This window comes from Strix aluco, chromosome 8, assembly GCF_031877795.1.
Source record: "Strix aluco isolate bStrAlu1 chromosome 8, bStrAlu1.hap1, whole genome shotgun sequence".
NCBI classification, from domain to species: domain Eukaryota; kingdom Metazoa; phylum Chordata; class Aves; order Strigiformes; family Strigidae; genus Strix; species Strix aluco.
This window is the reverse complement of record NC_133938.1, coordinates 542,205-565,832: the sequence shown is the minus strand read 5'-3', so window position 1 is coordinate 565,832 and position 23,628 is coordinate 542,205. Positions and strand designations below refer to the sequence as shown.

The following is a 23,628-nucleotide window of genomic DNA, read 5'->3' as shown; positions in this document are numbered from 1 at the left end:
CAACTGCAGACCTCAGTGAATGTAAAGGATTGGATAACCAGAACTTTACCTTAGATTGTTAGCAGAGATATTTTGAGGCTTAAAGTTAAATCTACTGGATTTGTCCTAAAACTACTAGAACCAGAGGTGAATTACGAGATTTATGTGGTGGTTTAAACCCATTTATTGAAGGTAATGTGAAGAAAATTCAGCTTTATTTACATATTATTTGTTCAAAGATAGTGAGGGATATGGATAATGTCTGGGAGGAAATCTAACCCTGGGTATGTATCCTTCCTATTAATTAGAGGACTTAAAAAAATAAGCTTCCAACTATGAACAAAATAACTACAAAAAGATTTCTACATAAGACTATAAATATTTCTTATCTATTTTATAAATGTGTCATCTTGTGAGCAGGTACGCAGGACAGCTGCAAACCAAACCAAACCAAACTAGAGTATTTCTAACACTGAAATTGTGAAAAAGAAGATATTCAGATTAGATAAGAACCAAATGGGCATTTATTACACATTTTCACTTTGGTGGCTTCAAATAAGAGAAAAAAAAGTAACATTATCCTTGGAAAACAACGAATTCTCGTTTGGGAGCGCTTTATTCTTGGACTTGGACTGAACAGATAAAAGACGAGATGATACGAGTGAAAAAAGTATCAACTCCTGAGTTCTGGAGATTTAGAGTAGATTAAATGCAAGTGAACAAGACAGAAGTTCCCAGCCTTGCAAGCAGAATATATCCTCTGGAGGGATGCTCAACCTGAACTAATTAGCCCTCCTGAGGGGCAGGGATAAGTCTTCTGGGCAGACTGCCATGACAACAGGCCAATGTTTTCGGCTCAGGATTGGTATTCTCATGCAGGAGTACGGGCATGTGATTGGTACAGCTGTACCAGCTCACCTGCAACGAGCTCAGGAATCTTTCACATGGGGTTGGCATTTGGAAATGCCTTCTGTTGACTTGAAAATTAATGTTTGAAACAATATGTGCTGATAGAAAATAAAATAGTGAGGCTGAGTCTCCATAAACTTTACTGCTTAAGCAGAATGGAAATAAGAAGAAATTCTGGCTGTGTAGGAACTTATGGTGGGAAAACCCCACCCCTATGTATTTGGCATTTCCAGGGAGACTTCAATTCAATTAATATATCAGGGGACTTGGAACCAGTCCCGGGATCAATGGGTCTCTGTGTCTACATGCATCGACAGTTGGAGAATATCAGCACATAGAGCTGTGGCGATGCTCCAACCCCTGCAGCGGGGAAGTGGGTGTATGCATGTGCTCCAAGGGCTGGCATTTACCGTGAGCACCCAACTTATGTTTTCGATGAGGAGGGAAGAATTTCTCCCTCGGAGCAATATATAGAGCTTAAAACAAAGGCTCCTCTAAAGTCACTGCAGTCATTGCACCTTGGTTGAAACCTGCAGCTCGAGGGCCTCACGTCTCCGGCACCAGCTGGCATCTGGATGGCCATGGCCTACAGACGTGCTCTGGATCTCCAAGGATGAGACCACTGTCGAGAGGAAGGGCTTTGGGGGAAACGAGCGTGCCAGTGTGCATAGCACAAACATCAGCTCATCAAAGGAGGAAAAGCAGAGTTGGGCTGAATTTTATCCACATTTAAGAGCAGAGCTTCTGAGACACTGCAGGACTGAACTCAAGTTAGAAAGAGTGTTGTAAAGGTGCCCACATGTACAGTCCATAGCGTACACCGGGGACACTTTGGATTCTCTGTCTGTCCAGGCACTGCTGAGCTCTCTGTTCTCTGAGAATTTACTTTTCATTTGATAATGATGATATCTAACCCTAAAAGAAGAAGACGCTGTATTCTCCCTGAAGCTATCAACGTGCTACAGATACTTAAGCAAGTGGCTTCCGAGTTCTTGGTTCTGTCTCACTCAGGAATGTTGTATAGGAAAAGATTCAGAGCTATAGGGCAGCTGGAACTTACTTCCCTCCAAAGTGGATATGGTAAAACTCTTGTTCAACGGTATCTCATTCCTTAATAGTTACTAGAAGGATATTGCCATAACCCAAATAGCTGTAATCTTGTCTCTGCCATACTCCATAGTTTAAGAGTAAACAAAGAGCCATCAAATTAAGTATGCAACATCAGTTTATACAAATTAAACTTAACCTTTCCAGCCCTGCCTAAGCTCTTAGTTATCATTTAGCAGTTTCATTAAAAACCCCAAACTGAAAAAAATAGAAATGAGATTTCATTTCTTAAGTAAGCAGCAATTGATAACTGGAATTTACAGAAGAGTTTCAGAGTGAATGTCTAATTGCAGTCAGGTTCTTATATCATTTTTATCTCTATAATATACCTCATTTCTCACTATTTCTGTTTCTAAGAGAAATGTGTGAGAATTGCACAGATGATTTTCTATAACCACGTGACAGAACAGACAGCACTCTGCTTCTTGCTGCCTCATTTTTTTAAGATCACATTTACAGGAGAGAGCCGGCCCAGTTCCACACTGCTTTTCACTGGAAGAACAGCAAACTCTGACCTTCACACACCTCTGACCCGCCACAGGGCTCACCCTCGGCCGTAACCCCCTGCAGCAAGCGGCGGAGGCATGACCACCCTCCTCTTCCTCGCAGTGGCTGGGGGCTGCCATGGGCATGCAGGGGCCCTTCTGCATTTGCCTTGAGGCTCCCGAAACACTGGGCCGGGCAGCCCTTGCCATGCTGGAGTGCTGCTGTTGGCTTTCTAGAGCTAGCCAAGTGGCTTGAAGGCACTGGGCTCACAAGCAGACTCCTTTCAAATGCCCTGTCATGTCGTGAATAAAGCCAACTGCAAAAATAGACACATATAAAGAAAAGCCTGAGAGAGTTGGGGGGGTTCAGCTGGAGAAGAGAAGGTTCCAGGGAGACCTTAGAGCGGCCTCCCAGGACTGAAAGGGGCTACAGGAAAGGGCGGAGGGACTCTTGATCAGGGGGTGTAGGGATAGGACGAGGGGTAACGGGTTTAAACTGACAGAGGGGACATTTAGATTAGATCTAAGGAAGAAATTGTTCCCTGTGAGGGTGGGGAGGCCCTGGCACAGGTTGCCCAGAGAAGCTGTGGCTGCCCCCTCCCTGGAAGGGTTCAAGGCCAGGTTGGATGGAGCTTTGGGCAACCTGGGCTAGTGGAAGGTGTCCCTGCCTGGGCCAGGGGGTGGGACAGGATGGGCTTTACAGTTCCTTCCAACTGAAACCACTCAGTGATTCTGTGATTCTCATTTATGAAGATAGTGGGTTTGTGTTCTCAGAGTTAATTTGTACTTTATAACAATAAATGAGATATAGCTAGAAGTGCCTTACCTATAGACTTTATCTACTTAAGCAGGTGATTTGAACTCCTCAAGAGTTTAGCTGTGAACCAAAAAGTGTAACATTTTCACCGTCTTTAAGACACTATTAAACAATTTCCTATATTTTTTTTTTCCCCAGTCACAATATTCTTCTGTATGAGGATGGTCATGCAGTTGTTGCTGATTTTGGAGGTAAGGAGTTTTTATGAAACATTTATAAATTAACCTCACATTCTCTAAAACTAAACATGTGCTGACTAAAAAAAAGGCCGAGGAGGTTGCTCTTCATTTTATTATTATGAAAGGACACAAAAGGCTCTTAGGGGTGAGAATACCCCTATTTTTTTCTCGTCTAAGTTGCTGGGGTGTACCCTACCCTTCACCTGAGAAGGAAGCCCAGATGAGAGTGAGATGGGTGCATCGCAGTTTGTGTAAGTTCTAGCAGTAGGTTAGAGGAAGAGGTTGAGTGAAAAAGCCCCTAAGGGAAGGTGTGCCCTCCTCTTTCAGGGCAAGTGTTCAGGATCTGAGGAGGGTGTCACTGCAAGTCTGCCTGTGGGCAGCCAAGCCCCATGGCACTAGAACTGGTTTCTTTCCTTTTAGTTAAAAGAGCAGAATGTCACTCGTTATCTCCGTTACAGACCTTAGTAACTGTGTTCAAAATTAGACTAGGCTGTACTTTATGAATCTGTATTTTGTGCATTGTCTTGGTGTTTATCAGTCAAGCTGCACAGGAGTGCATTCCTTGTGCAGGGTGGAGTATAGGCAGCTAGGCTTGACCTAACTCCTCAGGAACTACTTGACGTGAGACATGGCCATTGTCCCTGTGCAATAGGGAGCGAGGAGAAAGCACCAGGCTTGGACCACGTGCCAGGAGCTGCTCTTCCAGGGTGCTGCTGACAAGACTTATTCATACAGATGCACACTGAAGTGTATTTTTCTGATGTGTCAAAGGCATCTAAGTCCTGCCTGGGGACTTATTTACGTATCACAGAATGTAGCACATACCACCTTCTCTATATTCATGCAAGATCCTGTCATTTTTAGGTGGGCTGCTTTTCTGACATTAAATAAGACTGACAGGCTTCTGGGGGATTGCAAGTTAATGCAGGGCTCGGTGACCGTTCATTGTAAATCTAGATACAGTTACATTAACCAGTGCAAATAAGCATCAGGTCACAAATTCTGAGCTGGATCCTCAGCTGCTGTAAACTGCTATTAATGTCGATGGAGCTTTGCAGATTTATGCCAGCACTGAATTTGGCATGCAGGCTTCAGAAGCCCCATTGTCTGTACACATCCTTGTTGAAAAACAGCTATCACAGTTCTTCTGGACTCTAAAACCCTGGAGTTATTCAAAAAAACCCCAACAATTTTACCAAGACTTTTCTATAATAACGTGGGTATTTGTATCGGCTTGACAGTAATTTTTCTTTTTGTTCTGTGTGTTTCAGAATCTAGATTTTTGCAATCCCTGGATGAAGACAATATGACAAAACAACCTGGGGTTTGTTTCTTGGTTTGTTCCACATAATTAGTACAAAACATACAGGAAAACTCAGTTTAGGAAAAAATTACATTAGAAATATTTTTGTTGGAAAAGGTGGACTGGTATAGTATTTTCTTGCTCTTAAAGTTTCTTTGTGAGTGTTTATTTTTCCTTTAAGCTTCTTTAATAACAAAGATGAGTGAATATATAACATCTGCAACAGAAAATAATGCTTTATAAGGTTGTCTTTGGAGCTCTATTGTCCCACAAATCATTAGTAAAGTGTCATTTTTTTAATGCAGCCTTCCCCACTCACACACACGTGTTGCTGACAGGTCGTTCCTATTTCTAATAAGGAATTAGTTATTCCACACTGATTTTCTTTCAGAGTTCTTTTCTCCAGCACAAGCCTATTGCTCACAGAGTCAGCGTTACAAGACAGTGTTGTTGTTTTCCTAAGTTTGAGCCCAGATGCATCTGTTCTGTGTGTCGCTTCACAGTCCTGGAAGTTTGTGTCACCATCATGACTAATTGGAATAGGCAGGGTAACGCTAAAAGCAGGGTTTGGCAATGGTCTTTTAACAAATTGTAATTTGTTAAATTACTCCTGTGAGGAGTTAAATTACTCGCTGTGTGAGAAGTGAGTACAGCTGTTGCAGACCAGGGTCCTGCTGCAGTTCGATGACGTCTTACTGAGGAGGGCTGTCTTTTAAAGAATGTAAATTAAGTTACCCAGGTGCAAGAAATCTGCAAAACACCTGAACTCATCACACCAGTGAGAGGCTGGTTGCTGGTGAGGCAGCCCCAGAGCTGGGCTTCTGCAGAAGCAGCGAGATCCTGAGAGAGAAGGCACCAACCCAAGGCCGTTGTCTAGTTTTTCTACCCACCAGCTGGACGAGTAGTTAATTAGTATTATATGGCATGCTCAGGCCTTCTGACATGGTCTCCAGACTTCGAGGCTGGGTGTTTTGCTTTTATACTAGTGCTGCTCTAGTGGTTAGAGCCTGATCAGCCTGGCTTTGTGAGGCTGAGACAGCTGCTGTACTAATGCTGTTACATAGAATGTGCAATAATGTGCTGCCTAGATTTTGTAAGTGAGGTGAAAAGTTTTCCTGGCAAATTTACCAGTTATTTTATGGAGGCAAGGAAGCAAGAAAAGAAAGGAACACAAATACAGGAAAAGACGCACGTATGAGGCAGTCAACACTGCTAACGTTTTACTGGTGTTTGCTGACGTGCAGAACCTGCGCTGGATGGCCCCGGAGGTGTTCACCCAGTGCACCAGGTACACCATCAAAGCCGATGTGTTCAGCTACGCTTTGTGCCTCTGGGAGCTGTTAACAGGGGAAATTCCATTCGCTCATCTGAAACCAGGTAAGATGCTCAATGAATTGATGTTTACATTTCACTGAAGTAGAGAAGTAGCTACACCCTATAGTATTAACAATATCTTACTGAAGTTTGTTATTAAGTGCTAAGATTATGCATCCAGTGAAAAGTATAGAACTATCCTGCTATAATCAGATCTCTTACTCGCTACAGACCTATGTAACTTAAAATTCCTCAACCAATTTTAGGATTATGAACAATTTTGGAGAAAGCATGGCCTATAGCAGCATTTTGACCTTGAAAAAGGTGAATTTCCCTTAATTCATACACATGTTTATGTCCTTTGGTGCTCATACATCCATGTGTCTGTGTATATCTGTATGTCTAATTCTGTTCCTTAGGCACCTATGAATATGCTATTCCCTTATTAGGTCAATTGCTTTATAAGTTACTCAAATACTAAATGAAGTCTAATGTATTTTTCTCATTAGGGCATTGCTCTTACCTTTTCAAAGTCATTTTTGATACATGTAAAGTTTTACTTATTGATTCCTTCCTTGATTTGATTTTTTGCTTCTGTTGGGGAATCATTAAATAAAGATCCACTTTTCTGCTATTTTGAGATTATACCTCAATTAAACTCCTTTGGATGCCTCTGTGTGTTCAGAAGGTCAGTCTCTGGTGTGCAAAGGCAGCTGTCAGGAATATCATTGGCAATTAGTGTGCCAGCTTTGTATATGACCTTCTACACTGTATTAGCTGCTCTTCCTATCTCTTTATTTCTAAATAAATCATATCATTTTCTAAATAATTCATACCTCTTTATTGCTAAGGTGATGCAGAAGCCAAACATCTGGCTCAATTCCACTCCAGGTTCTAGAAATCAAATACCTTTAGCTGTGAGCCTGAGTTTCAGTTCTGAATCATTTTCGTGTTTGTGTTCCTTTTCCATGGTCCTTGTTGCATGGCCTTGTAACTCAAGATCAAACCTTACATTCCTGGGTGCAGTTCTAGTACACCATCGTCCATATGATCAAAGCCTTCTGTAAGGTTACTACTTCTAACATTAATCTCAGTTACTTCTGAATTCACCATTTCACTCTGTTCAAATTACAGTCTAGATAGGACTAGAAGACTCAAGAGGGCCTAAAGCTCCCTGGGAGCATCATAAATGAGATAAAAGGCATTAGAAAAGGTATAGGAGTATTGTTTCTCTCCTGCCCCCCCCCCTTTTTTTTTTTTTTTAAATGTACTACATGAGCTGAATGATAAGGTCCCTATATCCTGAATTCCATGGCCTTGCTGGCTCTTTATTTCTGCAGCTTTAAAGAGAAGCTTTTCTGTCCCTCTTTCTTTGCTGGGACACCCTGCCCAGGGAGGGGCCCTGTCCTTGTCCTCACTGTAGTGATCAGTCCTTCCTTATCTCCAGGTCACCAACAGTTTGTTTGAATACTGTTATAAAACACATTTTCCAAAGACCGTGTTGGTGCCCACAAACCTGAGGATGCAGTTTTCTGAAATGCTCAGCTTTGATCCAGGTCTGTTCTCCTTAAAGTGAGCCCACCCAGCACCTAGTTTTGGTCCTCTCAGTGTCCTAAGTAAGTGTAATTTCACCCCTTCCATGGGTAAGGAAACTGAGACCTTGTACAAGGTCACAAAACAGGTGATTTTTCAGATGCAATAGTCACGGTTTACAACTAGCTCCTGGTCTCTGTGGTACCTCAAACTGTTCTGCTTGTGAAAGATGTATTTACACACAAAAAAATATATTGAATGTGCACATCTGATTTATATGTATATTCTGCAAAAATCAGCTTTGAGGGTGTTGTATGTTTTATAGTCTATATGAAAGTCCCCCATTTAAGATATATGTTCAGATAATGACTATTCAGTTAAATATAAATCTCATATTTCTCTCAAAGTATGTATTTCAAGATAAGGGATTTTCTTTATGAAAATTTTGTATGTTATTTGCAGAACACTAACTCTAACTATGCATCACTGACTTTTTTTCTGGTTTGTAGTTACCTTTGTACAGGCTTAGAGGTACAGGAAATCATTCTGGTGAAGTTCACTGCAATAATTAGGTGTCAGAAAGAATATATGATTATAAAATTTGATTATAATGAAAGCTAGATGTCACCCACTGAAATAAAAGTAGTCACCCCATTAGAAGCAATTGCATGTTCTCTACTGAACCTAGTGCAGTATCCAATTACATAAGGGTGTGCTCCATACTGAATAAGATATCCACTGATCAGATGTCTATCTGATTAATAGGAATAAACATTTTTATAGGTATTGAATCAAAGTCACTACTTAATTTATCAAATAGGACATCTATTAAAGCAGGTGCATTCCCCAATTAAATCACTTCATCGTTAAGTCAGACATAATGCTTGCTGAGGTCCACATCACGCAGCCCTGCGGAACCAAAGCCTACAGCATGTCTTTGGTTAGAGAGTGTTCAGCAGTCCCCTGTAAAATAGACAAGGTGAAAACACATGAATAATGATGGTTCTGAGAAGTAACTGCAGAATGCAAAAGTCAATATTTATTAAATATTGAAATTACTTCTTTGCTGAGGTTTTTACAGTGTGAGAGTTTGCATATACTTCAAATACAGCAATTAGGCAACCAGTTGATCATTAATTCCATCATTATGGGATCATTGTATTACTAAGGCCCAGGCCATGCTGCCAGTGTCGTGCAGCCCGTAGCCAGTTTAGGAAACTGGGATGCGCCAGGAGGCTGAGCCCCGGCGAGCGCGGGGCACGAGCGCCGGTGCACAGAGGCACAAGAGCTGCATTCCGCAAAGGCCGCGTCGCCTCTGCCCAGCTTACGCAGGCAGCCAGAGGGGGGTTGCAGATCCGTGCAGGCGGGTGAGGTGTTTGGTCCTTGTTGTCGCTGACACCGTTTTCCCTTGGGGATGTTGCGGCTGGGGTGCAGGTTCTGCAGCAGATGCGCTGACGTGTTTGTTGCCTGCTCGCTGGAGCTTGAGCTGGGTCTGTCAGCGAGGTAGAAACGCATGAAGGGTTCCCAGGCTGGTCCCATCCTGTTTGCTGAGAGCTGTAGTCCCACTCTCTATCTGTGCATTACGTATCTCACGTAGGCTTGCACGAGCCATGACGGCAAGGGCATCCTTCTGTGCTCTAGGCACAGTCCGCTGTGGAGGTAGGTGTTGGCAGTGACCTGGTGTGCAGTCTGCCATTTAAAAGATGTTTTGGAAGGCCCAGGGGACAAGAGGACACCCTCTGATACCTGATGATCCTCTTCCTTGGCTCTTTCCCACAGGTGGCATTCAATTCACTCCAGTAAAACTCAGCGTGTAAGCTTTGGGTAGAGTTTTGTGGGGAAATACAGAGATATAGAAGTCTAGAAATTATAGGTGTGAAACTAGTGAGCCATTGCATCCCAGATAGCAAAAATAATGCGAAGATGACACTTGCACAGGGAAATGGCATGTTGTGATTGTAAACACACAGGTGTCCAATACAGGAGATGCTGATTAACATTCTGCAGTTACTACACTTCTTCCCCTGATCCATAAACAAGAACAAATTGAAATAACATTTTTGTAGGTAGGTTGTCATTGATTCCTCTCATGGCTTATAGCTGCTCTGACCCGGAAGAAAGGCAGGATCTGACCAACCAGTCAAACCAGAAAATCCTCAGGGGTTCAAGGATATCACAGTATAGAGCTGGAAAGCACCACTAAGTTCAGAGTTTTGGGGGCCACCCAAACTCTTTTTTCTTTTACTCATTTTTGAGAAAAATGGATTCTTGTCATTTAATTCAACCAATCTAAAGTACTTTTTAACATCTATATTTCTTAGCTGAAGAAAAAAACCTGGCAGTGAAAGGAGAGCCCAAACAATAGTGACACAAACTATGTACAGTATTACAGAAGTATAGAGGCACACGGTGTGTTTCTCCCTCTCTTTTTTTAATCCTGACCCCATTAAACTGATGGAATAAATCCTATTAACTTTAGTAAGACGAGATTTTGCCAATAGGTAATATTTCACTTATATTACCTTTGGCAGAAAAAAATGGAGAGTATTTCACTGCTATCTTAATCTGATTTGCATTTGCCCTCGTTTCATAGTGCCTGCCAGGCAAAAGAGGAATCCGCTAGCGTCTGAGTCATGCCTTCAAAACCTCCTCGGAGTGGAATCAAAATTAGGCAACCTGTGTTTGCCCCTCCTGTCTACATATAGTTACAATATCACAGGATTTATCTGGTATTAACATTCTGAAACATCATTATGCAGACAAAAGCTGCAATGGGGACAGACGATGGCTGACATTAATCCACTGTTATGATGAATACTGTGATGAGAATGGTTATGGTTAAAAAACCCCAGACTGCTCTCGTTACACTCTCATGGTTGCCATCTTATACTTCCCTGCATATCGCATCTACTCCGATCACATTGTTTTAAAGTGTCAGGCAAACAAAGGATTTTATATAGCTTTTGATAAGAGTCCAAAATACATTTGTTTTGAGTTGAAAAAATTTTGCTCAAAAGGAATGAGAGGGATTAACCATGTATTTGAATTTGCTGAACATGTAAATCCAATTAGGAAAGCATTTTGGCAATTTTGTTTCATTAAGTAGTGGCTTGCACTTATAAAAAGGCATTCAGTAGATTATTTTTTTTTAGTAAAGAAACACTGAGAACTAATTTTTGTCTTATACTGTAACAGAACTAGCCATGGGTTATTTTAAGAGATCTGAGTCTGTTGACAATATATCTGCAACTGGAGTATACCTGTTGTCACCCAGTCTAATAAAGAAGATAATAAATTTTTTAAGTGAGCTGAAGGTTAACTCTTTCCCCCCCCCCCCCCCCCAAAGACCCTTTTTATTTTCTTTTTTTTGGGTGGGGTGGGGGTTAAGCTAATTTAGGTTGTCTTCACCTATGCTCAGCCTTAACAGCAGTGTGCTTCCACTCAGGGTTATGGGCTGCCTTAGCTTTAGAAACAGAAGGGATTGGACAGTCTCTTTGAGCTAGAAGTCTTTATCTTGATGATTCAGCATTTCTGTGCCTGCCAGGTGTATTTCAGTGGTAAGCAGGTTGTGTTCTCCTGGGAATGTGTGTGGCTGCTGGGTGCTAACGGGTTTCTGTCGGGCTGTTCGCTTGCAGCGGCGGCGGCGGCCGACATGGCGTACCACCACATTCGCCCGCCCATCGGGTACTCCATCCCCAAGCCCATCTCCACCCTGCTGATGAGGGGCTGGAACGCCTGTCCCGAGGTGAGTGCCTCTGCCTCGCGCGGGCAGAAAACCCCGACCCTTCGCCCGACTTCACGTGGCTGCCCCAAAAGCCCCGGTTCCCGAGGCAAGTGCCATGGCAGAAAGCCCTCAGAGAGATAATGGTGTATGTCAAGAAATACAGAGAGTTGAATTGAGGAGGAAAGTAAATTAATGTTTAGTCATTCAACAAAACTTTAAGTAATTACATGACTTTGATTATGACTTGAGTTTTTATTGAGTAGAAAAATGCTTGCTGCTCTCAGACTTTTGTAGGTATTTTCTATGAATTCTTGATTTTTTTCCATGTGAAAAATAACATCTGTACATCACAAAGAGGACCAAGTTGCCCTGGAAGTGTATAAACCTCTGACTACTTTTATGCCGTGTCCTGAGGCTATTCCGTGATACACTAATAGGGTACAAGCACAGGAGGTGTGACCCGAAGACAATCAGAACTCCTCTCCCTGGCATTTCTGCATGTTGCTGCAGTCCCTGTGCTGGGAATAGTTGGGGATAGGACACGCAGTCAGAAGTCATGAGAAATCCTGTTTCTGAGAGAAAGAGGGATCAAATCTGGGGACTCTTTCTTCTTCGTGGCAACTGCTCTCTGTTCATAATACCCAAAACTTCTCACTGTTTTGTGGGGGGTTTTTTAAGCTGCCGTAAGTTAAACTCTGTATACTGATCTTGTGTATTTGCATTTCGTGAAAAACCACTTATATATATTTATTTATCATTGTGTTTCGTGCTTTTAAAGCAATACATTTTTCTCCTCTCAAACGCAGAGTAGATAAGACCAATGAGGACACATTGCCTGGTCCAAGAGACTAGTCCTCGTAAGGTGATCTTTTAGTGATAACTTTCAAACCCGTGGGTCTGAAAATGCAAGGAAATCAAGAGCTAAGAATATTTTTTATATTGTCAGAACTCCTTCCCTGTTAAAATCTAGTTTTCGAGCAGCAGCTCTAGCGAAGCATTTGGTGAGCGTGCAGTGACTGGTCATGGCATTGCTGCCCCGGGAGCCAAACATCAGTCCCTACCACCAGCAACTTAGCGGGTACCTGTGCTTTATGAGGGAAAGAAGGCCAGAAAACTTGGCCAGCGATGTGAAATTAGGACAGAACTTAATAGATGCAGGTATAAAAAAAAGATTTTGTACTTTCTGACAAGCAAACGGTAATAAGCCAAGCACAGAAATGTTTTAAGTGTTGCAACTTGTACATTACAGAGAGCAGACATGGTTTTGAGAACTGTAAATGTAAATTTTTACATTGAATAAAATTCATGCTGTATGTTCCAGGTCATAAATACCACTGGCTGCTCCGGTCAGTGAACTATTCATGGTTTATCTTCCTCTCGCTTATATTCTGTGGTGGTGTTTGTCTCTGACACACCAGGTGTGGTTCCTGGCTGATTCTTCCCATTACCAGAACCACTACTCGGTTAATTGAGTAAAATTACTTGAGCTGAATTACCTTTAATTTTTTTCTAATACTTTAATCAAAAACTATTTTACATTTTTGGCCTTGTTGAAATTTCCCACCACAATGATGCTGATAACATTCAGGAAAGCTGGGTCAGTCTGTCTGTAGGTTTGAAGAAAGAAAAAGAGCACTGTCGTGACGAGGTTTTTCCTCACTTTCTTTTGCCTCCAAAGGTGATGCATTAGCATACCCCACAGATGGTGGGTACAATATAGTTTTGTAGTGGAGTTTTCAGCTTCATTTATTCTGCAAGGAATTAAAGGCATCTCATTTTCTGCCTCAAAACTACTGTCTCCTTGTTCTGGTAACAAAGCCTCTTCATGTTCTTCCAGGGGCATTTCAGCTGCTTAGAGTTCATTGTTGTCTTGATAAGTTTGATTGTTTTTCAAGTCTTGCAGATTCTGCATGTCCTCTGTATGCACAGCACTGTTAATTTGAAGACTGGTATCACTGCCTAGTAATATATTTCTATTTTCTGTAGGACTGAGGATGCTGGCTGTACTAGGTGTAACTTGATACTTTTTTTTATAGTGTTGATATATTTTGCTCTTCACATTATGCAAAATCTGTAGCATGTTTTCTGTTTTGGTATCTGAGAGTATTTGCGTGTCTTAAATGTTTTCAACTTCGATTCATTTTCATTAAGTGGCATTGTAGTTCCTCTTTTCTTTAGTTTTGTTCCATCTTCTCCAGTGTTATCAATCCTGTTCAGGTTGTCTGCAATATCAGTTTCTCTTTTTTACCTCTAGTTAACTGCCAGTTAACCAGCATACTCAAGTATAAACTTGGTGACTCTAACAGGGAACAGTGTTCGTTAGTGTTGAAATTGTACCATTCTTTGTAGAGACCTGGGCCACAGCAGCTGAATTACAGGATGTACAACAGGCAGGCCTCCTCATGAATGTTTTCATGTGCTTCCCAAATCCTTGATATTTCTGCTATAGTTACATTTTTGCTCTGGATTTTGTATTCCTGGCTTTGGCTGAAGTATTGTCCTGTATTTTCAAAAACTAGTCCTCGCTCTCTACCCAATTCAATGCTAGGATTTTTTCATCCGAGTTCTTTACCACTCCTGGTTCATTAGTGAGACCTGAAGAAGAATTGGCATTTCTTTCCTTTTTTTAAATGTATCTGCTCATGTAATCCTGTGGCCTCCATCACATCACCTTCATTTCCCTCTGCGGGAGATAAATTCTGCAATTCAGGGTTGAAAATAGGAGAGAAACTTCTTACAGTCTGAGAGGATGAGAACAGAGGTAAGGTGCTTTTGTTCTTTAGGACTTCTGCCTTTGACCCTTCATCCTTCTTATGTCGGAAATATTGTGGGAAGGATGATAAACATCCACTACTGAGACACTGCAGGCTCCTGACAGTTTTCTGGCATCTATTTGTTATAATAACTGCACTTCCTGTGGTTTTGCTCCCCGGTGGTGGCTGCTTGTCACAACATGCAGAGCAACGCTTTTGGAGTACATCTCTTTATCTTCATGAACATTAGTGTGCTAATTGATGATCGCACAAGTTATCTGCTTTATTTTTCTTTCTGCTTTCATCAGTTGTATTTTCAAAGCCGCTGTCAGTTTTCTCAGGATTTCATTCAGCAATTCCTTGTGCTGGTGACTGATGTTCTATTCCAGCTGTTCACTACGGGACAGTCCGCCTGGCTGGATTCTAATCTTGGATGCAAATTGAATTTTATAGTCAACATGTCCCCTTATTTTCATTTTACTTTTCCATTTGGCTTGATCTTCTCTCACACAGTTTTGATTTTCAGGAAGATCCTGAATGGAGACCGTTTACCTTTCCCATTTATTGTTTCTGAACTCCTGTGCCTTCTAGTTTCACAAATAATCATTTGGGGTCTGACACCAGTGCTTTGCAGTTGCTTTCCCTGTGATCCTGTCTCAGAGGAGCCAGTTGTAACACCCATCCCCTTTGCTAGCTTAGGTACATAAAAGCTGTGGTTCTTTGGCATTCATCTTCTCTTGACTCCAGCTGATAGGGGTAGCTAGCTCTTCATCATTACACACCCTTCTGTTATTCTGCCACTTATTTTTGTTCTTGTTTTTTCTCCACCTGTATGGGTTTTTTCCTGTAGAATAAGTCTGGAACTTATCACAGTTCCTGTATTTGCAGGTAAGACTGTTTCCTAGTAGGGATGAAAAAGATCTTAACCCCAGGAAGGTTAAGACGTTGTCACCTTAGAGCACTGTGGAGACAACACTCTCATGTTACAGCCGTACCTTATAATGCCCAATAAAATTAACTGATTGAATTTTAAAGCCTTTCCTGCAATACAGAGATATCAACACCACCAGGAGCCAGGACTGGGACTGAGGTGGGTACAGGAATGCAGCATTTTAGTCCCATTGCTGCCCAATGTGTAGAGGACTGTGTAAGGATTCATCATGATTCTTCTGGCTCATAATGGCTCTCACTATGACTGAGAATATTGGGTGTTCTCCAACAGTCCTGGACAAAGGTACTGCCCGGGGAAACATGAAGATTCAAGCTCATGAGAAAGCTTTGGCTAAGTCTTTGCTTTATGTAGTTATTTAAATCAAATAATAGAGTTGGATCCATGAGATGGACTGAATGGAGGACAGATAAACTATGGCAGAGCAGGTGCTGTTCTGTCTTCCATACAGCTCCTTTGGCATCTGTATTTGGGGGGTTTGGAGGGGTTAGGTTGTTGGTTTTTTCCTCTAACTTTTTCCTACTTGCACCAGCCCACAGTCGGGGTGGTGGATTGGACCAACCTGGATTGTCTTTGGAAAGAAAGGGAATGACATCAAGGGCAACGTTTTCAGAAAGGGCCGTGTGTCACCATAAAAAAAATATATATATATATTTGGGAGCGTTATCTGATTGCAAAGACTTGGACTCATAAGCACCATATTTGTAGAAGACCTCTGCAGTGGGATGGAGTAAGGCATTTTCATTCTTTTTTTAAAAAAATCTCATCACAAACGTTAAGGAGGTTTTTGACAAGATGCTGCAACGTAAGCGCTTTTGGAAGCGCAGGTCTCGTGGCAGCCAAGTGGCCCCTGGTCCCAGGCAGGAGGCAGCACTGGGCACATTTCCCCTCTCCCTCTGCCGAGGTAGCTCCGGGAGGGAGGGACGCCCTGACCTCCTCCAGCCTGCGCGGGTGCCGAGAGGGAAGAGGTGGTGGTGGAGCTGAGGAGGTCACGGCCATGGGCTGGATGCCCTTGGGCTGCTCTGTGAAACCCGGATGGATAATCTGGGAGTGCTGGGGGGCGGCGGGTGACAGCCACCTTCATATGGCACTCGGAAATAATGCGCAATGCACTGAAAGGGCTGCAAGAACAGTCTGTCCAGCTCTCTTTTACAAACTTTTAGGGATGGTTTAACATTGGTATGATTTTCTTGAGAAGGGAACTTTCGGGGGGATTTGCTCAGAGAAGGCAGACCCTGTCTGGGGAGCAGAAGAAGAGCTGAGGAGGAACGCAGGAAGAGGGATGTGGAACGGAAGAAAGTCTTGCCTCCGAGAGAGTAATGCAAGCAGATTCTTTTCTCTAGCAGAAATGGTTTTCACTGACATAAAACCTTCATTTTTCAACTTCTTTCAAATTCAAAGTAATGTGGTTCAGTGTATTATCTGGGTTCCTTTTTAAAACACTTTAAATAATTTTTTTTTTTTTCATCTCTCTGGCAGAAGTTTCCCATCTACTCCATCATCCCAGTGGCACAAAACCAGGGCACACTTCTTGATTTTATTCTTAAGAAGGTAGACGATCCCCTTCATGATCCCTTCCGCGGAGAGTACTGCAGAATGCTAAAGATAACCCCTCTGGTGTTAGTATTCAAACACCACTGTCCTCAATGGCACACCGTTACTCAGGAGTCCTGTGCGTGTGTCAGTAACTTGAGTGAGTGTGAGGGGGTTTTTCTTAAAGATAATTTTGTTGCTGATTTAAAAAAATCCATCAGTTTTCTGAAGGATAGAGTAGGAAAATCTTGAGTCTTGTACTGTTCCGCTGCTTTTCAGTCAAACCAAATATACTACTTTCCTGTCCCTACCTCATGTTAGTCGAATATATTCCTCTGTAGGTTTTACTTTTAACCTGACTGCAAGATTAGGAAAGCATGACAATCTCTTACTGGGACCTGGTCATCACTATATTGGTTTTTTTATAGCCATGTATACCAGCGTACAGGAGGTACAACATGTCCCTGAATTTTGTTTATGGCCACTGATTTACTCAGATATGTCCTCATTCAGTCCATGATGATGGAAAATCAAACCCTATTTTTCCTTCTGGATTTTGAATTTCTTTTTGATTCTCACCTTACAGTCCTCTCTCTTCTCTTCTAAAAGAAAATCCACCTTTATCAGTCTTTGCAAGGCCACGCAGTGTTGTAGTCTGTAAATCTTCCCGCTGGCCCAGCCTGCTCAGGTCAGTAACAGCTCCGTGGAAATCCTCTCTCAGGGTCTCTGCTTCATCATTCGCGGGCACGTTTCTGTAAAGCTCTTGAGTACACAACTCCATCAACCTGCACTTGGGGCATGAGAATGAGCCGCTCCTCCTGTGATCCGTGTCCCTCCCAATGCTCCGAAGCGACGTCTGTAGCATATGGATGTTTCATTTGCCTTTAGCATTGCATGAGCCCTGTTTTCCTCTAGAAAGTGGCATGTTTCTTTGTCAGACCCAACAACAGACATGACTATTATTTCACTTTCCTGTAACCACTGCTTAGCTCAGGACCCTATAGAGAGATAATTTCTTGGCTTGTGTTCACACTGGGATGCATCTGGAGTTTTCTGATGCATGTTCACTTGCTCTACCTTGTTCAAGCTTCCAGGTAAAGGCGGCCAAGACTAGACAAGAGAGACCAACAGCTCCTGTTGGTCTCCGTTAAACAAATAACAAGTTAAACCAGTTAAATAACAAGTTTAAAAGACAAAATTGCATAGATAAGGATATTGTTAGGAAAATAGAATTTTGAAAATACTGTGGTAGTTTTCTTGCACTCTACAGTGGTTGGAAACGGAGAGGGGATAATGAGATCAATTAAAGTCTCCTGCCTATGGTCTCACAGGCAGTACCTCACAGATCACCTGGCAGCACTGGGTGAGATTTGGCAGAGCAGCCGCAGCTCCACGGGCATGTTTGTTAATCCCCACAGTTAATCACCTGACAACGACCCCTCAGACTTTCTCCTGATGGTGCTTCTGAACAACTGCATGTGAGAACAAGTGTGTTCACAGGTACTTCAGGCCATAAAGGCTTTACCAAGCTTCACACTTAGGCTGAGCTCATCAGCAATGCCCTCTGCCTCTCTCGGGGCTGTTGGCATCCTGGATGCCACAGCAGCCAACCAGAATTCCACTGCTGTTTTGAAAAATCCTCCACCAGAAAATTTCTTCACTATCTTCAAAGATGATAGTTCTGATTACTGACTCATGGCTTAGTAGAACTGATCTATCCAAAGACAGGGAAGCCACATCCACAGAAGACAGAGCTCAGTGGAAGCATATGATGACAGCGTAGAGGGTAAAAGATAAAATATTGTGTCTTTTAAACACTCAGAGCAGGTCCTGCAGCCTGTAGGGAGAGAGGGAGCAAGCCTCAGGTGTCAGGAGCAGCAATAATAAATGCAAAACCATGATTAACCCAAGCAAGACGAAGACTTAAAAGAAGCGAAGAAAACAACCCCTGGGCTCCAAGATGGGCTGTCATATTTTGTTTTGCTTCCCAGCAGTCTTTGTCCAAGCACGGCCTGTGCCTGCCCTTTCTGAGCCTGAGAGCTCCCGGGAGATCTCGGCCTCGGGTGGTGGGACTGCAGGCAGCGGTATGGCTGCAGGCAAAACTTTCAGCACTCGGATGAAAGAGAGGCTGTTCCAGGATGGCTTTTGGCAGCTGTACAGAAGCGAGGGCCAGCACACAGGAACAAGTGAGAGGGGAATGTAGGTGACAAGTGCGAAGTGTTATGTGGGATTTGAGGAGAGAAAGCAGCACAGCCACCTCAGAAGCTCAAAGACGTGGCAGTGACAGCTACATGCGCGGCCTGGGGTGTCATGGCCAAAGTCAGTGCAGGGTGTTCAGCGGTGGCTCGGGTGGCCGAGGCACGGACCGGGCTGTCACGCTGAGCTCCAGGCAGGGAAATCACCTCAGCCAGCACCCCGAGGCCTTTGTCTTCATCCTGCAGGGTCTTCCCATTTCCTGGAACTGCTCCTTTTGTCTGGGGCACAGAACCTCTGGCTTGTTGCAAGCATCCCAGAAGAGATGCTTAAGACATTGGTTTTTACAGAAGTAGCTGTAAAAGAGAAACAGGAACATAATTTACAAATTGTAGAAATATTCTGGCTCTTGATCTCTGTTTCCTATTGTAGCTTTAATCCTGAAAAGATATTATTTGTGATATTTAGAGCTGGCAAACCATGTTTTTCACTTGTTCTAATGCAAAGAAAGTGGTTCCTTTGGATTATTGGAGGGGAAAATATTTACTCATTGCTTTTTGATTTCTGAAATCCCAGGAAAGTGTCTGTTCCTTTAATTAATATTGCTTTATTCAAGGAGTACTCACACTAAGCTGACAGGTCTCTAAATATCCAGTGGCAAACATATCTTGGGTACTAAACCAGAACAAACACAGCCAGCTGTAAATCTTTCCCAAAGGCCTGGGGACAGCCGTGCTTTGCCGAAGCCACAGTCTGGTGGCCCCTGGTTCAGTGTCTGTGGGGACAGATGAGGGGTCACTTACAGGCCCCCCCCCTGGAGCGGGGCCCTTCCGGCTGTGGCCTGGGGAACAGGGGACATTGGCGCAGGAGCACGTGGAGGGTCTCTCAGACAACCACGTGTCAAAGCGTTAATGGCCCCGGGGGTCACACCAACCCCTGAGAGCTCACTGCCATCATCTCTGTCCCACCCGGATGGAACTGCAGGGACCAGCCCTCCTCCAGCCTCCCGCTTTACCCAGGCCCTCCAGCATTTATCAGAAGCATCGTGTAATTCTCCTGTGCATCTCGCTATTGGATTTTTTTTTTGGCTGTGCCATGACATGACATATTTGTCTGAAAAACTGAAAGCCACCTGTCCTATTATATTTTTAAATGACTACATTGCTTATTATTATCATTGCTGCTGCTTTGGGATGCATTTTTCGTTGCTCGGAGAAGGGAGAAAGCAACAACACTTGGAGCCAGGCGGAGTCCGAGCCAATGATGTATGCGTTTCACACGCACAGCCCGCCTGGAGCAGCTCATCCTCATCAGCTACATCACTGCTAATCCTAAAATAGGCCTCTCCCATAAGAGTTTAGACAGCTGGAATAGGTCTTGCTATTATTTCAATTTTCCCCCTATATGATATGGAATTTAATTTCTGAAAGGCTTAAAATGGTAAACACGATGAATACTTCTTCCCCAGCTGATACCCTGGGAATTTTCATGTGGGACTCTGATTAATGCTGATAAAGACAAATGTCAGATATGTGTTACAATCAATAAACTCTTCTTTAGGATAGAAAGCAACTGTACTGTGAGTTTCCAAAACGAGTGTTGCATCTGCTGTAATTACTGCCTCTTGGAGCCCAGCAACATCTGCAGGAGGAGTCTGATTTAACAAGGAGTTACTGCGGTAAGGTTGTTGCCACGGCACCTTTCTCACGTGCTGCAATTGTGGCTGGTTTTTAATGACTGGAGAAGTCCGTCTGATTGCCCCAGTTAACTCAATAGCAACAGCATAAAGGATAATAAAAGCGTTCCCTTCTGAGATTACAAATCGGTGGTTAAAGATTGATCGCTCTGGGCTGGCTTTTGCAGTCTGTTGCTGTTTCTGCACTAAAGGGAACACGAACTAACTAAAGCAAGATTGCAAAAGCACCGTTGCCCTCAAACTGGTGGCCTTTGGGGCCACAGCAGGACTTAGTGGTGCTAGAGGAACAACAGTGACCCTCCCCTGACTAATCTTTGTCTCTGTCCTTACACCAAGGGTCAAGTCTTCCAAAGTCGGGTTGATAACCAGCACTCTTCTGATGCCACAACCCAGCTGTATCTCCTGGCTGGGTGGATTATACACAGAGTTTGCACATGGAAATGCAGATGTGGGTATTGGAGTGTGAGGGCACCTGCGTGGGCTCAGACAAGTCGGGGCTGTCTTAAGGACAGTGTTCCTGTTCTGGCATTTGTAGAGCGTAAGAATGATGGGTTTGTTCGTAACTTCTGGGCTCTGGCAGTGTTCCTGGCGATGGAAAGAGCAGCCAGATGAATGCCAGCTCTGTGAAGCCTTCCTCCCACAGAGGACTATGGAGAGGGACCCCGTGCGCTCTATAATGTCACCTCTGCATATGCCGCTGCAGCAGTTGCAGGGCAATTTTGGCACCTGGCTCAAAACTGTCTGAGAAGTCAAGAAATATGCTCCAGAGACTGGAAATCCAGTTTGCTTAGAAAATGCTCCACAAAGTGGGTTAGCTGCTTTAGAAACACAGTCTGGGGGTAGGCTCTGGGTTTGGAAACTTTGTTTGGTTGTTCTGGTGCTATTCTGGCATTTGAGGCCTTCATTGGGCAACATGGAAGTTTCATTTCTGATGAATGGGGGCAGATTTTAGAACCTGTGTCGTTTTCTGGTACAGGAGGCCTTGTTTCATATTACAGCCTCATATTACTGAACCAGATACTCTGACTTTGAATTTCCTACTTAAAAGAGCCCTGGATTTGTGCCCTGGAGTTCTCTAGTTACCCTAGATTAGAAAAACTGGTTATCGTGTGCCTAAACCTGCCCTTGTCCTGGATACATGAGAGATTTCTGACCTGGTTCAGTGAACTAAAGCACACACTCAAGTGCTCTACCAAGATGGGGGAGAGGGAGGTTTGTGTGACTTTGGGTGACTGATTGACTGCAGTGAGCTTTGTCCCCTTCCTGTATTCCTCACTGGTTATGTACGGGATATATCGGTGTGAGAATTGCAGATACAGTGTATCTGCAGTGCAGAGCATAGCTAATTTATTTCATCACTAGTTTGTTTATTGCTATTAGTGTTTCCTGGCTTCTTGAATGTGCCCGTCTTTGCACTTCATGAGCTAATGTTAGGGTGGGGGAGAGGTGTGGTTTGGTTTGTTCTCCATGTAACCATAAAGTAGCTGCTAATAATCATCAGCATGTAAATCACATTCTGTTTAAATTTATTAATAAGATGTCATATTAAATTGTTGACTTAAGCAAGCACTATGTAATGGATATAGTCACCGTATGTTGTTAGCATTTCCACAGCTCATTTAGCCCCAATGAAAAGAAACCATCTTTTCAGAATCCTAATGCACTTTGTTACTCATCAGCACCACTCCAACATCACTTAATCTTGCTGATGGTTTAGAGCTGTGTGATAGAATTATAAGGCAATTGAGAGCTCAATCAACCAGTGGATGGCTTGAACTTTGCACAAGATGTGGGCAAAAACTTAGTGAAATTAGTTTTATTGAAGGTGCTTTGCTACCATTCTCAGTAACAAAGCTTTTGAGTTACTCCTGAGGGCCTTGGAATAGTTTCAGGAGGGCCACTGGGCAGAAAAAAGTAAAGCAGTGTGATCCCCCTCTCGTCAGCAAGGTTTGCTGTGCAGCCAACAGCCTACCCTAAAACAGTCGATAGGAATCTACTGGAGATTCACTGCAGAGATTAACAAGCAATTCTTCCAAAGCGTCTCACTTAGTTATCGAGCATGTAGATTAATCCTTGACACAGGGATGTCTCCTGAGCATACCACTCCAGGGGAGGGACTGAATGCCATTAGTGAAACACCATAACAAGCAGAATGAGCAAAATATCTAAAAGATAAAAACCATCACTGTATTGATATCCGTTTTACAGCATCTCACTGTAGATGCATAAGCAAAGATGTTTGCTTAGAGGTTATTTGTTAGGGAAAAATGGTGAATTTTGGGGCTCAACGAGTGTTCACAGGTCAGAATTCTCCAAGAGGTTTGCTCAGGTTTTGGGGTTTTTTTTAAAAAAAAAAAAAAAAAAAAGGCAGAAAATGGAGTATATCTGTATGGATTTTGCTGGATGTCTACGAAATGCCTCCAGATTTGAAAATTTACCCTTTTATTTGTCTTTAATTTCATTCAAGGTTCATCCCAGCTGAAAACCCATTCCCATGTGTCATGTCACTGTTACCATTTATCAGGTACTCGAACATCTGTTTTCCAGAAACTTTTGACAGTAGCTGTTTCCAAAAGCAAACTGATGTCTAGAAGATTACAGCGTCTCTTAAGCAGCATTTTTCATTAGCTATTTTAATCTGTAAGCTTTAATTAGAGTCAAAATATTTGCCATAGTACCTGGGGCTTAGTTCCATGAAGAAAATAAACATTGTTTTAGTTTTATTAAGTACAACTCTAATGTTACAGCCAGTTCTTCCATGGTCTCCAGTGGGATAACCCGGTGGGCTCCAAGGGGCTCCGGTCACGTTCCGTTGAAGGTGCTAGAGCTTACCACACGCACTAAACGCAGTATTTCTTGAACCCTTTGTAGACTAGAGCTCAGGGATACTCTAATGTGGTCATACACTGCTTCATAACAGACTCCTTTATAAAAGGAACCACTGAAATCAGCTCACAATCAAGTTTTGGATGGAATTTCCCTTCACCCAGCTAAGGAAGAGCCAACTCTGAGGACTCCTTGTCCTTGGAAGGACTCTGTGTTCAGAGGGTAGTTTTTGCCAGGAGAAATCGGCTGAGGTCTGCACCCCGACCAGCCCCTTTCCCCCCCCTCCCTGAGGCAGCCAGCACCCCAGCCAGCCCTGCTGGGACGCGGT

At 43.1% G+C, this 23,628-nt stretch overlaps 1 protein-coding gene across 4 annotated transcripts in view; it reads left to right on the top strand.

The window, feature by feature from the left end:
- Positions 1 to 23,628, top strand: part of TNNI3K (TNNI3 interacting kinase) — an 85,587-nt gene that overhangs the window by 51,761 nt on the left and 10,198 nt on the right. For all 4 annotated transcript variants that reach the window (XM_074831737.1, XM_074831736.1, XM_074831735.1 and 1 more), the window contains 4 exons: positions 3,436 to 3,488; positions 4,748 to 4,800; positions 6,024 to 6,156; positions 11,262 to 11,371. In XM_074831737.1, coding sequence (XP_074687838.1) covers positions 3,436 to 3,488; positions 4,748 to 4,800; positions 6,024 to 6,156; positions 11,262 to 11,371 — 349 coding nt within the window. The remainder of the gene's footprint in view (positions 1 to 3,435; positions 3,489 to 4,747; positions 4,801 to 6,023; positions 6,157 to 11,261; positions 11,372 to 23,628) is intronic.